General features: G+C 39.0%; 1 protein-coding gene across 1 annotated transcript in view; it reads left to right on the top strand.

Moving 5' to 3' along the window:
- The first annotated feature begins 1577 nt into the window (after positions 1-1577).
- skia (v-ski avian sarcoma viral oncogene homolog a) overlaps positions 1578-19411 on the top strand; it is a 68678-nt gene continuing 50844 nt past the window's right edge. The window contains exon 1 of the mRNA XM_077715238.1: positions 1578-3075. Coding sequence (XP_077571364.1) covers positions 2158-3075 — 918 coding nt within the window. The 5' untranslated portion in view covers positions 1578-2157. The remainder of the gene's footprint in view (positions 3076-19411) is intronic.

The raw sequence follows: 19411 nt of genomic DNA, 5'->3' as shown, positions 1-19411 counted from the left end.
TATCCCATCTGTCTTTGGAAATTTTAGAGCGTTCAACTAGCCAAACATGCATGTTTTGCAATATGGGATCTGGATAAAACCCACACAAGCCCAGGGAGAGCATGCAAACTCCACACCGGAGAATCAACCTGGGATCGAACCCAGGACCCCAGAACTGTGAGGCTGACATGCTAACCACTCAGCCGACTAGCCGCCCTCTCTTCATTTTGATTGCATGAATTTTCTCTAATTGCATGTATGAATCAAAACATAATGATTAATAACTGAGAAATAATTGAGTTATAATGGTGACCTAGTTTGTCCAGATGTTGAAATTGTGACCTACATGACCCAAAATGTCACCCAAATCTGCTTTCAAGGGCCATAGTGCGTGTACGGTTTTCATTCCAATCATAGATGAGGATACATTTTCATCAATCTCGGGTCTTAAACATGTAATCAGTTGACTGTCGGGTTCTGCCTCAGTTCAGAAGAACAGGGTTTGCCAGGTTAGGCCAACTCTGGTGCCCGAAGGCCCTTATCCACTCTGATTTCCACATGTCCACCCCCCTCTAGTACACCTGCATCAAATGATGAACCTATTAGCAAGCTGTCCAGAAGCTTTGTAATGATCCTGATTATTTGATTTAGGTGTGTTGTTGCAGGAAAACATGGAAAATAAACTAGATAGGAACCCTCGTGCTGGATGAGTCGGAACAAGAAAAACCTACACCCACAGACTCCCAGCAATAGTTTGGACACCCCTGTCATATGTGCATGAAAGGTCTTCATGTGGTTGCATTTGATTTAAAAAAAATAAAATTTAAAGATGAGCCACCTGGCGGCTGAGTTGTTAGCGCGTCGGCCTCACAGTGGGGCACCTGGGTTCAAATCCAGGTCAGCCCACCTGTGTGGAGTTTGCATACTCTCCCCGAGCCTTCGTGGGTTTTTGACTTGGTACTCTGGTTTCCTCCCACACTCCAAAAACATACAAGGTAGGCTGATTGGACACTAAATTGCCTCTAGGTATGAGTGTGAGCGTGAATGGTTGTTTGTCTCCTTGTGCCCTGCAATTGGCTGGCCACCAATTCAAGGTTTCCCCCGCCTCTGGCCTGAAGTCAGCTGCTCCAGCACCCCCTGCGTCACTCGTGAGGAAAAAGCATTTCAGAAAAGGAGATAAGATGCGAATTTAAAGATCCGAAATCGTCATGTTAATGGTTAATCAGGTAACTAGGTGGTTTCCTGTCTGGCTGTGTGCTGGCCAGCAGGGGTGGGGCGTGCATGCTGTTCCATGGAACAGCCGTGCCTGCATAGTCACTCACATTCCTGGCTTGGATTCAATGACTGAGCCAGACACACAAACACGGAGGGGAGGGGAGCTCGTGCGCGTGCGCTTGCGTGCGACCGAGACAGACTGGGCGAGAGAGCAAGAGAGGAGAGCGAGAGAGAAGGAGAGAGAGAGAGAAAGAGAGAGACAGAGAGAGGGTAGAGGGAGGGAGAGAAAGAGAGAGACAGAGAGAGGGTAGAGGGAGGGAGAGAGAGAGAGAGAGAGAGAGAGAGAGAGAGAGAGAGAGAGAGAGAGAGAGAGAGAGAGAGAGAGAGAGAGAGAGAGAGAGAGAGAGAGAGAGAGAGAGAGAGAGAGAGAGAGAGAGAGAGAGAGAGAGAGAGAGAGAGCGAGAGACAGAAGAGAAAAAAAACTCATCACCATACAGTCAGTCACAGTGAACTGCGGGGGCCAACGGAGCTGTCCTCGAGAGCGGAAAAAGACTAAACTAGACGATTGAAATTCAATTGCTATCGACTTTTCCTGCGTCTTTCGCTTCGGAATTGGACGCGGGGAACTTTTTATTTGTGGCGGAGTTTGGAAAAGCAGCCCAATTTTCTCGTCGCCATGGACAGTGCGAGATCAGGGAGCCAATGACCGGCGTCTACTTTTTCTCGTCCCAGGAATTCTAAAGTCGGATTTTAAATTTTTCTAATTTTTCATTTTGATTTGATTTGATTTTTTTTTTTAATTTCCGTGGTTCAACTCGCACGATTGATGAAGTACTCGGAAGTTCGAGGCAATTCACGGACGCGTTGGATTTCTCCGTTTCAGGCGCGCCAAGTGGCTGGTGGTCCCCGGTCGGAGCAGACAGACACGAGAGGGCTGTTCTCTGGTCAAGTTTGGGGCAAAACATGGAGACCGTAAATCGGCAGAGCTTCCAGCCTCACCCGGGACTGCAGCAAACTCTCAAACAGTTTCACCTCAGCTCTATGAGCTCTCTAGGCGGACCGGCCGCCTTCTCCGCCCGCTGGCAACATGAGCTCCTCTTCAAGAAGGAGGGCAAGGAGCCCGAGCCTCCGGTCCTGCAGCATCTACCGCCGCCAGTGATGCCCGGTCCGCTCTTCATCCCATCGGACCGCTCCACCGAGCGCTGCGAGACCGTGCTGGAGGGCGAAACCATCTCCTGCTTCGTGGTGGGTGGCGAGAAGCGGCTGTGTTTGCCCCAGATCCTCAACACGGTGCTGCGGGACTTCAGCCTGCAGCAGATCAACTCGGTTTGCGACGAGCTGCACATCTACTGCTCCCGCTGCACCGCCGACCAGTTGGAGATCCTCAAGGTGATGGGGATCCTGCCCTTCTCGGCGCCCTCCTGCGGTCTCATCACCAAGACGGACGCCGAGCGCCTTTGCCACGCGCTCATCTACGGGGGCGCCTATCCTCCTCGCTGCAAGAAGGAGGTCAACGGCGGAGGAGCGTTGGAGCTGGAGCTGGAAATCACAGAGAGGAGCTTCAAGATCTACCACGAGTGCTTCGGCAAGTGCAAGGGCTTGTTTGTGCCCGAGCTCTACACCAGCCCCAATGCCGCCTGTATCCAGTGCATGGACTGTAGACTCATGTACCCCACGCATAAGTTTGTGGTGCACAGCCACAAAGCCCAAGAGAACAGGACTTGCCACTGGGGCTTCGATTCGGCCAACTGGAGGGCCTACGTCCTCCTGGGCCAGGATTACACGGGCAAGGAGGAGAAGAGCCGACTGGAGCAGCTGTTGGATGAAGTCAAGGAGAAGTTTGATTTCGCCAACAGGTACAAGAGAAAAGCCTCGTCCAGGGTGAGTTCCCACATTTAGAAACTTTATTACCAAATTAATTGGTTCCAGAACACTTTTCCTAACTTGAATGTTTTGTAAATAGAGCAATACATGTTTATGTAAATCATTTAATTATAATTAGAATGGCATATAATCAGATTTTGGAATCATTTTTGGGGTTCATATGATTCTTGTTGATAAAACTTTGATGAGAACGACTTCATATTGTTCATATATGCAATATAGTTTTAAGTTAGAAGATTTTCAGCTGGTGGTGTGCCTTGAGATTTGTTCAATGCAAAAAAAGTGTACAGCAGCTCAAAAAAAGGTTGGGAAATACTCCGCTAGGGGACAACCGGGTGACCGCCTTGGACATTCCTCACTTTCTCTTTTTATGAAGATCCTCCAATCCACAAATCTTTGAATAATCATTTTTGACATGCATGCATTAGCACCAAGCTTAAACCTTTACAGGCCAAGTGACTATTTTAGGGGATTAGAACAAACTTAATTTAAACTTGGCTTCCACACACAATATCAGAACGTCACATTTTGGAACATGTTGGCTACAATATTAACACTTGGTGTGTGTGTGATACAAGATACTTTTTAATTTCAATAATGAATGCATTACTACTCATTTTGAATGAATAAACTAATGTTTAAGTCAATAAATTGTTTATAAAACCAAATATATCAAATTAAAATGAATTCAAATAAAAATATGGTTATGATCCTCAGTCGCAATCCATTTTTTTTTAAATTCACAGTATTTAACCCCCAAATAAATGCTCATATTTTAATGCCATTGATGAAACTGGACATTCAGTGCTTTTGAAGTGGGAGGTTTGACAACCATTTTCTGCTGCCAGCCTCTCTTCATCAAAAATGGATTGGACATTTAGCACAGTCAATGGCAACCAATAATTTAAATGACTGTCAAAAAGTTTAATATTTTGATTTGGATCTATTTTTGAAACAGTAAATAAAAATCAATCAAAGACAGACAAACACTTTGTCAGCTTCAATTTAAAAGTGATTTTCTTTAAAAATGATGACAACATCTGATTGGACTGCATATGTGCTCTTAATTTATTATATTAATATACATACAGGTAACATTAACATCAGCAATATAACGTTTCTAATCAATTCGAATGAGTTTACAAAAAAAGAATAGGTTCAAAATTTTGGTTCAAAATAAGACAAAAATCATTAGAACTGTTAATTGTGTGACAATCAACCCCAAGTTGTTTTTGGGATATAATATAAGTGAATTGCTAGCATTTAACTGACCATTCATTCATTCATTGTATTAAGTGCTTATCCCTACAAGGGTCGCAGGGGTGCTGGAGCCTATACCAGCTGACAATGGGCACAAGGCTGGGTACACCTTGAATTGGTGGCCAGAGAACAAGGAGACAGACAACTATACACACTCATACCTAGGAGCATTTTAGAGTATTCAACCAGCCTACCATGCATGTTTTTGGGAAGTTGTAGGTAACCGCAGTACCCGGAGAAAACCCACGCAATCCCGGGAAGAACATACGACCCAGAACTTTAAAGCCAACGTGCTAACCACTCACCCACTGGCCCTCAACTGATTAATGAATGAGAAAAACTACACAATAATAACAACCTGGGCATTTTTAAATAGAACATAAATAAGCAATTGCCTGTTACCTTAAAGTGATGTGAGGCATTTTTCTATTGGGCACTATTGTGATCATTCTGATACCCAAGATGTGAAATAATACCCTCTAGTGTTCGAGTAATAGCAAGTGACTTTGAATTGGATTGGATTGGATAACTTTATTCATCCCGTATTCGGGAAATTACATTGTGGCAGTAGCAAGAGGGTGATTAGACAGAACTGCCTTCAGCGTCAATGTGCATTTAATTCATTCGCTGCCTTTGAGGGCGGTGGACGTCCAATCCATTTGAAGTTCAAATGGATCTGATGCCTATCGCCGTCAATGGCAACATATCCTATTGGCCGAATGGAAATGATACGCTAAAAGTAACACCTTGGTTAGAAGTGTGTTTTAATGAGTGTTTGATCACCATTTGCATGTTATTACTATTTAGCCCCCACACAGTGATGACACTAAAACACCTATGGTGGCAATAAAGCCATTATTTGCAGGGGAAACACCTCTCAGCCTTAGTTTTATTGGGCCTTACTGTAAATAGAATCCCGTTTCCCAACAAATGCCTCATGAGGACTGTGTAAACACAATATTTGAGGTAAAATGAAAACAGAAAAACACTGAGTCAAATCACTTTTTCTGTATACACGCCAATGGGAAACTTTACTTTATACATCCTGTGGTATGCTTTGATTTATTGCACGTGTGTGTGTGGTCGTTGCACTGATGGCTGTTGGATTTAATTATCATAGCAAGTTCAGCCAGTTCTACATGTGTTGCTGTGTTATTATGTTTGAAATATTTTGTGACTACACAGCTCTCTTTTCTTGCTGCATGGATGAAGTGATTTTATATTGTCGTTTTTGTTGTGTTGCTCGTGCTCACATTTTTTTTCAAATCCAAACATTCCCCGGTTATTAGAAGTTGAAAATATCCTTTACAGTAAAGTAATACCAGCTGTGGTTGCCTGAGTTTTACCATCAACTTTTTCAGTGCCACCGAAGAAGATGTGGTTCTCAATAATCTTCTGCTTTGAATTTGAAAGAGTTTACCGCTAGTAGATCAATCCAATTGAAATGTGTGTATGTATGTGTGTACGTGTGTGTGTGTGGGGATGTTGTTTTCTTGATGGGATTGAAGAAACATTCGTTTAATGCTCGGCAATGAGTTAAAAAAAACAAGCAAAATGTATAAACTTTGATTTCAAATTAAACAACAAATTACTAGAAACGAATTGCATTTTCTATTGTTATTGTACAGCAAAACGACCATACGTTTGTATGTGTAACAAGTTTGACGGTGACAATGCTGCACTACATTTCTCCCCCATCAAGGGTTTGAATCCGCATGTTCACCGTGGCAATTAAGCATGTTAACTACTAAATCAACAACCTAGTCTAGTTTTAGCTGTGCGGATGCTCTTTTTGGTTCTTAGCCAGCAAGATTCTATGTATACGCAAAATACTTTCTTCAATGGGTTTACATGTAGACCAGAGTATAAAATAATTTTCTCTACCATAATTTTCATTTTTCAAATGACAAAAATCTACACTAAAATCTACACTTACTCAAGCCTTATACTGTTTTACGTGTGTTTTACGGATTTCCCTTCTGCTTTTTATCGTAATAATCTGGGAATTACATCTGCCAACAGTTTACCATAAAAACATTTTATGTTTTTTTTTTGTTTTTACAATGTCGTAAGAGTTTGAATTTAGTAGCCTTGATGACAAATGTCAAGTATGAGCAATTGACAGACAGGTAAAATAATATGAATGCATTATACACCATTGATGCGCCTGTAGCAGTTTTCAAGGAGAAGAAAGAAAGAAGTTTGTGTGGGAGATTGATAAAAGAAAAGCACCCCCACCCCACCCCAAGGAAAAAAGACTAGTGATGCCATTTGCATGAACTGTTACACATGAATGGGGTTGATGAAGCAGGGTTTAGAAGTATTGTGGTGGAAACATAATATGATCCCAACAAAGAGGAGCATTCAGCAAACATCAGGCCCACCCCTCCCCCGAACATCCACCTACCCCAGGCCAGCAATCCACCTCTGACACACACCAACACATTGATCCTTACCCTTACCCTCTCGTACCGAGTCTTTACTGAGATCTGATTGCCAAGAGAGTGGACTCGCGGGGCAAAACACTTGTTTTTGATCAAGGCGCGGTGACGTGGTGTTTGTCCTGCACAGAGGATTCCCCCAGAGGAACATGCCAAGGCAAGAGAAATCCGAGAGACCCTTGATGTCCTGGAGAGTGCCAAAGTCTTGCCATGCATGGTGAATACCCACTCCTGGTACACACGTTCATTCAAGCTAGAGTGGGCACACCTCAAGGACCCCATTTTCTAGGGCCTCTTCTACTTTCATAGAAGAGCCCACAGGCCACTCAAGTGTTATGCCAAAGGCTCATTTGCTTTTTAATCTGACTCCTTCATCCCACCCCCACCGCCCGAATACCCTGTTTCAAGAAACGCTAATGAGGGAATACATGCTGGGTAGGAGTTGAGGAAAATTGCTAAACTTACGGCAACAGAGCTCCCCTTTGTCAGCACATTTAAGCAAAGATGAGGCACTTTGAAAATGTTCTTGGAGCATGCCAGCGAAAAGTGCCAGCCTATGCTGCCTTATGCCTTTTTCAAGAAAACGCTGTCATCTGTGTGCCGTCAGCAGCGGAACTGTACGGCCTCTGTGAATATTAATGAGCGTGTTACAGCAGCGTTAGCGGCAGTCTCGAAAGCAGACAGACGCAGGAAATGATATTGCCACTCTCTCGCCTTGCAGACACTCCTTTAAGAGCTTCCTCCCCAGACACATGCACACAGAAAAGGGAACATGACAAAATGCAACTTTTTGGGGGCCTGTGACTTTAGTTTCAGGAACTGTTTGAAGCTTATGTTCTGAACAAATGAAGATCTAGATTATTATTTTTGTTTTAGGAAACATAGCTGTTGCGGTTGTAACTAGTCAAAATGTCTTCTGGGTCAACACAGTTTTGTCTCTGGTTTCTTGGTGGGATGAAAAACACCCAAGTAGGATTATATGAACATTCTAGAGGTTGTTGATTATATAAGAGACCAGTGGTTAAACATCATTTTAATCCTAGGTTGTGGTCTTTCAGTCTGGAGTATTATGTGTGGTTTCTCCCCGGTACTGTTTTTGTAGCCCTCAACCCACTGTCAGTAAAGACATAGTTTTTCATGGTATGGATGAATTTGACCAAAATCAAGTATCATCAATGTATCATCTACTTAAATAGTGTAATATTCTAACAAAGTGACTGATATCATGGCACGGAATCAATATGTGGATGATAGCTGTAAACAAAAAATGTGTGGCTTTAAAATCCTCTAATTGTAAGTTTTATTTTCATCCCATTCAATTTATTTTACTTTTCCACAGAAAGTGGCAGGTAATGAGACCAATTAAGCAGGCAGCACTTTGATTGCAGAAACCAGAATTATCAATTTTGAGACTTAATTATAAAATGCATGCAGTGTATATAACTATACAGTATTTCTAAAAAAAAACAAACAAACAGATATAGAGCTAACTAATGGGCCACCATTCCTAGTGATACGCACCCAATATCCTTGAACTGGAGGTTTGAATGATCATGCTCCAATGATAAAAACAGCGATATACTATGTCCAATCGAAACCGCACATCCATTAAGGAGTTGGGTTGTTAAAGCAGAACATATTTTGTGTTGCCATGTCATAAAGCCATGAAAGTGAAGGTCATTTTTGTTTTGTTAAAATCTTAATTTGGTATTCACTGTGTGAAGACTTGGTTTTCGTTTAATCCCATCACAAAAATTCCTTTATTTTTCCTCTGGATATATGGCCTCTATCTGAAGGGGTTGCTTGTTTCAGGGGCGAGGTGGGGCATTGGTGCTACTGGGGACTCAGAGGAAGTGAACTCCCAGAGGGGCTAACAGTCCATGTCCTACTTCATATGCAAAGTGCAGTGTTGGCTAAGCCTGCTGACAGCCAGCCATGTCCACGCAGCGGACAGGACAACAGCTGGTGGCTGTCCATTTCAATGGCTGCAGAGGGAATATTTCCATCCGCTTTTTGCTGCATGCTGATCAGCAAATTTGACAGTTGGAAACGTCTGCTGAAAATCCTGAATTAGCACTTGAGTAGTTTTAACACCCTTTTTTTTTTACCCCATTCATTTATTTTTCTCGATTTTTTTCCCTTTATTTTTGGGAACGAGTGGTATTACTTGATAAGCCTGTCAGTCAGTATTTGTTAAGTAAGGCCAAATGTCAAATGTGTCTGAAGACTGAATCACTTCCAAAGCCAAATTTCAATGGTTTAGTGGTTGGTCCGCCCTGAAAACTACAGTTGGTATTTAGCCAGATTATACAATGAAGGGAGGACATTCTAAAAACACAATGTGAAAGTTATATAACAGTATAATAATAATTGCAAATAAGCTAAATACTATGCCAGTAAAAATAAGGATGCACAATTAGAAGTTAAATAGAGGGTTTTTCTAGATTCTCTAATTCATTTACACACATATGGCTGTATTTTTCATGGAAGCATATTACTATTCCCCCGACAGAGGCGCAACCACAAATCTACACAACTGTTTGAATTGCTCCTCGTTTTAATTTCTTCTTGTAGAGTCACCTTCATGCTCAAATTTGCGCATGAAAATGTTTGGTCACAATTATTTTCTTTTGTGTATGGGAAGAACATTTTTTCTATCCCGTTGAACACAATAGATTTTGTTGTTGTTGCATTTTTAGATTTGAGTGTTATTTTTCTGTTTAAAATTTAATCAAGAGCAAGCACAATATTTATAGAATTTGCAGGTCTATATATATATATATATATATATATATATATATATATATATATATATATATATATATATATATATATATATATATATATATATATATATATATATATATATATATATATATATATATATATATATATATATATATATATATATATATATATATATATATATATATATATATATATATATATATATATATATATATATATATATATATATATATATATATATATATATATATTTATTTATTTATATATATATGTAGTTAACATTAGAGAAACAAACTCTTAAATTTCTCCCAAAAATCTATTGAATTTTAAAAAAATTCTAGCCAGCAATTGTCAGACAACCTGAACATTCTAAATGCTTTGCCAAAATACACAAACGCATAAATAAGAAATGACCTAAGGAGAACACAAAAAAAGTATTCCAATATCAAATTTTTCATACTGACCTCAGGTCATTAGTTGAGGTCTGCAGACCCTCAACAATTTACAGTTCCCCTGATGTAAAAATAAGTAATGTACTGATTTTATGACATTTTCTACCATCATGACTTCATGACTCTTAAGATCACGCAAAAAAGGGAGTTTTGTGCTCACAAAGACTTTACGTCGCCAAAAGTTTATGACAATGAAACCAATTAACCTCCGTTTCACATTAAATTAAAAAAATAAATAACAAACAACTTAAATCTTATAATAGCCATGTGAATCTTTTAATATTGGACAATATTGGTTTATTGTTCATCATATATCATTTTTAATATTAGAAATATTTCCCTCGGTACAACTGACCATTGCTCACGGCAACCCACTGTGCCACAGCACATTGGCTGTTCATTTTGGTCATTTGTGGTCATTTTACAGTCATATTGCGGCTATTTGTGTTTCTATTATTGTTATTGGCATTTGTGTTTTGTAAATTACCTGATACTTCCACCGTGAACATTGCAGAGATCAGTGTTTAACTCAAGCTTGTGATAAATTATCAATGTACTCCATAGTTAAAAAATAATTCTTTGGTAAGCATGTCAGACGAGTCCAACCTTGTCTTTAATTGCTAGTATCAATTGGGTGTGGGTTCACACCTTCGTTTAATCGACTTTTATAGTCTCAGTTTCTTCTACCGTTTTGAATTGTATACTACCAATGAACTGTACGTTTTATACCGCTCACTTAGACTTGACTCTGCCTGCGTCTATTAATTCGTAGACCAATTGGTGATTGGACTATGGAAAAAAGCTAAGCTCTAGGGACAGAATGCTACTTAAATAACATGGAGGAAGAATTGCTTGCCATAAAGTAATGCATGAAGTCAACATTCTAGGCAGCCATGCATACGAGTAGTCTTGGAATGTGCTGCACGCAAAGCTCAGAGCACATGCGTTTCAGGAGCAAAGAGCATGCATGGAAATAAAGTATTTCCTCCCACTTGGTGAAATCCCTGTCAGAATATTCATGGCCCTGTGCTAACAAGCACATTCAGCTCACAGTGTCTATTCTTAAATCTTCGAAGGACTTTAAGCATGTCTCATTGGGATTATTCTACAAGCTGCACGGAAGCAAGAACTCGGTGACCTGCTCCAGGTGTTGCGTGAAAAAGAAGCTCGCTTTCAGTCAGATGGCGCGATTTGATGACTGGACTGTCTGTTGGCTTGTGAACAACACTGTCAATTTTTTTGTGAGCATTCAATATTGATGGGAGGTTACCGTAGGCGTTGAGGTCCAGCTTGTTTATTTAATGAGCTGGTCTTTGAAATATTTATCGACACACATGGTGCATAAGCCTGAATACGCCAGCAACTACTCTACACCACATATCTTTCATTTCAGCTATTCTATACATTCAAGCAATTTTCTTGCACAAAATGCAGAGAATGGCCTAACATATTCTTTGAGAATCATCGGGGATGACGATTATCGAGTAAAAGGAGTGATTAAACAATAAAAGAGTTTTGAAATAATACATTGTATGTATACCAGTTCAATTTATCTCATTGACTGACAGCAGTAGACATCCAAACCATTCAATATGAATTAGACACCTATTTAATGACACGTACATTAAAATTCACAGCAGAAGGATAAACAAAAGCCATATGCAGCTTTCGAGCTACAGGTTGTAAGCACTGAAATGGCACTGAAAGAGTTCATGCAAATTACAATGTCACACAAGCAGAGTTCAAAACATTGATGTGACAAAACAAGATCAGGTTGATAGCCATTTACTCAAAGCCAGGGTCCGGCGGTGTTGAAAATGACAGAATGAATTCTAGGCTGAAGCCCAATTTATCTGACTGGGCAAAACTGTTTCCTCTCCCATCCTAAAAAATGCATGGTAGGCTGGTTGCACACTCTAAATTGTCCCTAGCTATGAACGTGAGCGTGAATGATTGTTCGCTTCATTGTGCCCTGCCCTGCCCTTAGTTGGCTGGGATAGGCTGGAGAACCCCCATGACCATTGTGAGGATAAGCGGTATGGAAAATGAATGAATGAATATGGAATTAATCCATACTATAGCATATATATCGATCTTGCTCAAATGTGCATCTGTGTGTGTAATGTACACTAGTTGACAAACACTATTTTTCTTTATTTGAGCAACATAGCATTTTTTTATGAACCAGGTTTAAAAAAGAAAGACTTATTTGATTAGACCAATTTTCAACACAAGTTCTTGTGAAGTCATTTTTTGCCTTGACCTGGACTGAATAGTTTGGATGGAAAATATCGAGATGTGTATATCATATTTCAACATCTAACTTAAACATACTTAATGTCCATATTTCTCAGATCTACTTATAAGCCTATTTAGACAACACAAACATTTTTGGACTATGAGACTACTTTTTTTCCGCGTCTTTGAACTTTGAGTGCAACTAATATGTGGATAATGGCCAAACTATTCCATAATACAATGTGCAAATCTGGTTTATATTCCAATGTGGCTTATATATGAACAAATACACAGTTATTTTCAGATTTGGTGGGTGCGTCCTATAAATAGAGGATAGAACATCCCCCACCTATACAAAGTGAACATAAATATTAAAATGTGGTGTAGCTATGGTTTACTGTATTCTTGGGCATGGATACAGTTTTACAAGGGAAAAGCTCCTAGCCAACAACAATATATATACCAAATATAAGTTGTGGAAAAATCTTCATGAAAAGTATGTTTTGCCATAATTGTACTTTAAATCAAACATTGTTTCCAAATCTGTCCAAACTGTTGGAAGGAAAAAGTTCTTTTGTGTCACCATGAAGAACTGAGACGGTGAGGCTGACGTTGCTACATTGATGCTTCAAACACATCACATCAGATATGCTTAGTTTAGACAAGCAAGACAAGTAACAATCACCCTATTGTCTATTGTCTCCTGCATGTGTTTTTGTCTGTACGTCAGCAGTGGTAGGCCCCCCAAAAGCTATTGAATTTGATGGGTACGATACACATCTTCAGAATTCATGACTTAACTCTGGAAATGACACATTGCAACAGGCTTCATGAGATTAAATGCTGTGTGTACATGTGACAGAGGGTACTTGACACTTTTTTGCTGCATCACCCCTTTTGACAGCACTGGTGGCCTCTTCCCCTATCCATGTACCTCTGCGGCCACATATGTATGTTTAGAAGAGGAGTCGGCCCCACTCAACCTTCCCGTTCCCGAATAAAGAGGCAACCTGCTTCACCCGTGGCTTCTATCATATGCCCTGCCCACCAATTGCGTGCTGCTGTGTAACTCCCACGAGGCAGATGGCTGTCTCACACACGCGCACGCACGGAACACACACACACACACACGTACACAGTCAAAACAAATTAACATTCCCCGGGAGTGTGATGTAATGGAATTAATGTTTCTGTTGTATATATAGACTAGTCTTGTAATGCTTTTTTAGGGTCTTGGTGTTGACTCCCAATATTCTTGGATTTGTCTCGGATTGGCTTGTTTGGTGTTTCAGGATGTCCTGAAATATTTGATGTGTGTGTGTGTATATATATATATATATATATATATATATATATATATATATATATATATATATATATATATATATATATATATATATATATATATATATATATATATATATATATATATATATATATATATATATATATATATATATATATATATATATATATATATATATATATATATATATATATATATATATATATATATATATATATATATATATCTCTATATCTATCTATATATATATATATATATATATATATATATATATATATATATATATATATATATATATATATATATATATATATATATATATATCTCTATATCTATCTATATATATATATATATATATATATATATATATATATATATATATATATATATATATATATATATATATATATATATATATATATATATATATATATATTTATAGTATATAGTCACCTTTGGAGCAGTAGCCATAGTTTAAGATTTTTTGAGTGTCACATTTTCATGTTCTAATTATGAATATAAACCCATATACTTTACTCCGAAGCCCCATTTGAAAAAAACTAAGAGTCCATCAAATCAGAAAGATTGGCCAGATTATCTTTTTTCTAAAAATAGTTCAACCTTATTTCATATTATATTTAACAGCCCATCTTTCAGACTTGTATTCAAGGCAAGATAATATTTGAATGGCCAAAAAGTTATCAGACCTTTATTCAAGATGAAATAATATTTGAATGTCCCGTGCATCCCATGTGTCATGGGTGCGTGATTGTGCATCAATCTGGTCCCATGTATTATTGGCTACGTGTGTGTGTTTGCCGTCTGGATCAGCTGTAGAAGAAGATTAGCATGAGCTCACTGCCTACTCATTTCCATCCCCATCTGCCTGTCTCCCACAGTCATATACACTCCCTACCCCCAAACACAGACATACACACGTGCACACATTTACACAGACACACTCCACTGTCAAAGTGTAGTACAACATCCACCTGGGACAGTCACTAACAATGTTTTGTCTCAATCCAGTGGTCTGTCTCAGACTATTTGGACAATATTCCACTGACTGGCCGTTTTTTCTTTTTGTAGAAGGCATCTTCTCATTTCAACCCAATTCTGAAAACGGCAGGTAGATACTAGCAGATTTCAAATTCATACAAAAATACACTAATCCCATTTCTGTCTGAACTGACTTGATTCCTCAGAGGACAGAGCTGCCAAGTCATCCTTGCAGCTTTGCAAAATCCTGCAAATTAAGTGGATGGGCTGTTGGTTGTGGAGAGTTACTTAAGTACTTTTAATCATGTATCTTCTACTTAATAATTTGAATGTTCTTTTTTCCCCTCACACAGTATAACCATTGTAACCCGCGGTGGAAGACATTTACTTTGTTTGCGCAGTGTAAATTACATGGATTTGTTAAAGGTTTTAATTCGCACATGATCTCATAAGAAAGGTGACAGATTTTCACCCATTTACAGACACCAATCATAATTTTCCAGATTAGCGTTTGGGAAAACACATCTGAAAAAAAACCACTGTTGCCCTTAAATTTTAACATTAATGATTAAAAAAGGCAGGTTCGCACTAGCTTTGACTCAGCCATGTGGAGTTGACAGTTCCCAGGAGATCAGTGAGGTATTGTTGTGAGAGAATTTGATGGGGTTGGGGGTAGTATCTGCATTCTGACTGGTTTTTCTCACCCCCTTTGTACTCAGTATCAGCTGTGGATCTACGATTGTGCGATGGATAGAGGTGATGACCCACCCCCATCCCAACAGGGTGATTGGGGCTCCCAAAGCGCCTGAGTCATGGGACACTGTCTATTGTTCCCGCCCCTCCTCCATTTTCAGTTGTGCCTATTTGCTTGTTTTGCTGAAAACATTATGGTTTCCTATATAGACAAATGTAACAGGAAATGCACAAAGTGCAATTTGATTGGTAATTTTTAAGAATGAATACATTAAATTATAGGCCTGATAGTCAAACTTGATGCTAATTCCGTTTTGAAAATTGGTGATGAGTCTTACCAAAAATCTGCAAACACTTTATAAGAGTTTTTATTTAGATTTTTAGTCCTGTTGGCGTATTCAACCATTTTATTCCGATACCATGCAACTTCCTCTAGCCCGAGCATTTATTTCCCACAGCCACGATTACTCTCAAGAAGGTTTTAGTTACAGTAGGGCCAAGTGGGTTAATCTCAATGAGGATTTATCAGGAGCTGCCTTAATGATCCATTAAAACATTGTCCTGAACACGGGGTTGAGATCATAGGTCCAGTCTTTTGGTGATCTTGGACTGCAGAATTGTTAAGACTAAATGAACAGAGATAGAGAGCATTCATTGAGGCTGCTGGACAGAAAGAAAAACAAACTGCAGCCACACTTAAGCTGTAGCTTGTCAAAAAGTTCCATTGAATATTTAAGTGTTATTTAACCCTTCTTGATCAGACAGTTAAGGGGTTTCTCAATGTATTCTTATAGAACGAAGTTGGACTGATCAAAATGTTTTCTTTTTTTAATACTAGACTTCTCCCTAATTGTTTTAGCGATGAGTCAACTCTTCGGCTTTGCAAATCAGTTATTTATTTTTGCATTCATTGTTTTCTTATTTGCTAGTTCCGTTATGAATCTGCTTTGAGGGCTGGAGAAATGACTGTGTATTGACCTTTCTAATTATAAAAATGAGAAAAAGCTAAGAGAAGATGTTTCTTCGTTTCCTTCTCCAATAGAATGTTGAATGAATAAATAACAATGCAAAAATGGTTTATTTCCTCAATTGAAAATAGATTCATGAAAACAATTTTTTCACTGAAGAGATGATTGAGAATATTTACCTTGAAGCTTTTCTGTAATAGAAAAAAAACACAATTAAAAAAAAGACTATCAGTGTCTACTTTTAGGAGACATTTTTAGACTATTTCTGGTCTACAATGTGTCTAAATTAACTAGAAAAAAATACCATTTATTAATTTGATTATCACTGCACAGCCCAGCCGTACTTGACACAATGAATCATCTATATATGAATGTTAAATAAAACAACATCGTGAAAAGAGATCCTTCCTTTCAGAATCTATACCTGCTTCTGGGGTTCTGGAAACCTCCACCTGTCAAGAACTTGAATACCCGATCCAATTTGAGCCATTTTAGTTAAATCCTCTCCTCCACCTTCCCATTAGTCAGATATTCTTGTAAAGCCTGCACAAGTATGCAGGTAAATACACAGGCATGCTTCTCAGATATCCTCATACACGTACAGCCCTGATTCTACTCAACAGACCTCTCAATGTGGTTGTTCATGGCCACATCGTGTTATTAACTTAATTATAGATGTCTAAGACAAGATAACGAGAGTGTGTAACCAACCACCAAGCACCGTCAACCTCCTGCGAGAACAAAGAAGTTATTCTCAGCATCTTCCTCTACCAAGGCCATCTTGAGCAGTCGGACATCTGTTTATATAAACCCGACTGCCATTTCTATACGTCTGCTGTCACAGTGTGTGTATGTACAATGGGGGAAGGTTGGATGAGCTGACTTATCCCATGTGACCTCCGCAGTCTTCTCAAAGGACTCATCTGTCTGCCCTGTTTAATTATCTTCGAACATACATGTGCACAGACACACGCATGTGCACACATGCAAAGGTCAGAGGGGAGGCTGAACCTTGCCTCACCATTGCTTCGCCCCTTGCACTACTTCCAATCCCCCTGCCTTCTTCAATCCCCCTCCCCCAATTCTTTTTCTCCAGTCATGGCAGGCTGCTGCTGGTCGTCTGCATGTCTCTGCAGAGGATTAAGCCAATTGGACGTGTGTTTGTGCAGCTTCGCGTATGGGGTATACACATAAGTTAACATTTACCACACTTGTGTTTTAACATGCTCACAATGTCTTGTTTTACACAAGCTGGCAATGTTATGAAAAACTCATTCCAAATTTGGAGGTCCCACCCTTCAAATTCTTAGTAAGTTACAGTTGTGATTTATTTGAATACTTCTTATGACACCGCCATTAGACTGTCATAATCACGACATGACACCTGTCAGAAATATGCATGTATGTCTAGGACAGATGTCATTAAGTGTCATTCAGTGCATTCAGTCACTTTTTATGCAAAGTTGACATTGTTTAAAATGTCTGGGTTAGGTTAATTTTATCTGTCATAATCATGCATATGTCTGACAGTGATTTAAGTCACTTTACTGAGACTGATATTACCATGTGGTAAAAATAACTTTGACAACCTTGCTGGATGTGTCAACAAAACTAAACAAATGACAATTTTTGCGCTCGTATCAAAAAGAGAACATAGGCAAACACAATAATCCATTCAAATGTCAAAATATCCAAAAACATATAGCTGAAAAGTCTTCACAGGATCTGAAATAGTGTCTGCATTGATATACTGCAATCACATCGGTAAACAATCATCTACATTTAACTGTCCCAGATGCACTTTAATCAGAATTTTGACCGCATCAAGGTCTGAGATAGAGCGCAGTGAGTTGGCTTCATTTATTCAGGGTAGCTGATGTTCTGGGAGGAAACTGAAATGGGAGTTACTGTTTAGTCTTGGCCCAAGGACAAATCTTGAGGTGTTATGTCTCCTTGTCTCTTAGCCTTTCATGTTTTCATGAACTAGCTACTTCCCCTGTGTCATGCTGCCTCCCCAACCCTGCCAGAACCTCACATCACACTGCTTTCACCGTCAGTGGCAAAGGCATCTACTCAGGAAGCACTGTGAAACATCAGCTTCAACTTCCTGCAGCAATCAATACAATCTCCAGCAGACACACACTCAGGACTGAGTGTACACCAAGCAGTCGCTAAGTCACTTCTGCACTTTTGAAAAAAATCCACACTTTAGGGACACCTTGCTTTTAGAACAAAAAATGTATCTTCATTTATTTATTCATTTCTTTAAAAAGAAAGATCTCTAATTATTTGTAGCTGTTAATCAACCAACATTCAAAATACTTTCTGAGATGAACAAAGGATTTTAGACGAAAATTCATATTTTGTACATTATCAAGGGATGAATCCCTACAAAAATTGTATAGTTCATCTTACGTGTAACAATCCAAATGACATGAGGCTAAATACTGCCCTTTATTTTATATATTTAAGAGCTAAAAATCAACCGAATATGCCGGATGCAGCATAAGAAAACTACAATTTGTATATTTTATGGTATGCAACATCACAACATGGTGGAAGTAAACATCGATAGGAGATTGTTCTGTTAGCTGTCGCACGAAGCTGAAGTAGTATGATCGTATCATGCACACGTGACAACATATACATACAGCACTATATAAATATTTTACATTTGGATTTGCTATATTATTCCTCATTGCGAATGTATCGGATTAGGTATCTTGGACTTGGACTTGAGTGCAAAAATCGAGACATACGTATCATTTTCAAATTTTTAGTTTTTAATTTTAGTTCTCTTTCTACCTGAATATTTTCAGCATTTGTTTTGCCTAAATGGATGTCTTTACGGATCAACTGATGATTCTGTCAGGACTCCTTCCCGTTCTCCCCCCCATGGCAGTAATGAAATGATAGATCTTTGATGTTGATGAAGGCAGAAGTGAAGGGATGACCTCACAGCCACCTAATCACCGCAGAGGGACAAGCCAGCGGCTAATGTGTCCATTAGCCTTCCCTCAGACGGAGGAGAAACCAGCCTAACTGTGAGAAAGAGAGGGAGGACAAAAAAACTTTAAAGCATAAATTTGATCCCTTGACAGACTGATGCTTTAACTTAACTCAATTTGATCCACTTATAATCGGTTGCTTTTGAGGCATGCTGCCTTTCTTGACTGCATTTTCGTGTTATCAACAGGATTTATGTTGAAGTCATTAATTAAGACACTG

Source organism: Stigmatopora nigra, chromosome 1 (assembly GCF_051989575.1).
Source record: "Stigmatopora nigra isolate UIUO_SnigA chromosome 1, RoL_Snig_1.1, whole genome shotgun sequence".
Taxonomy (NCBI): Eukaryota; Metazoa; Chordata; class Actinopteri; order Syngnathiformes; family Syngnathidae; genus Stigmatopora; species Stigmatopora nigra.
The sequence above is the reverse complement of the archived record's forward strand: the minus strand, read 5'-3'. Positions and strand labels throughout refer to the sequence as shown.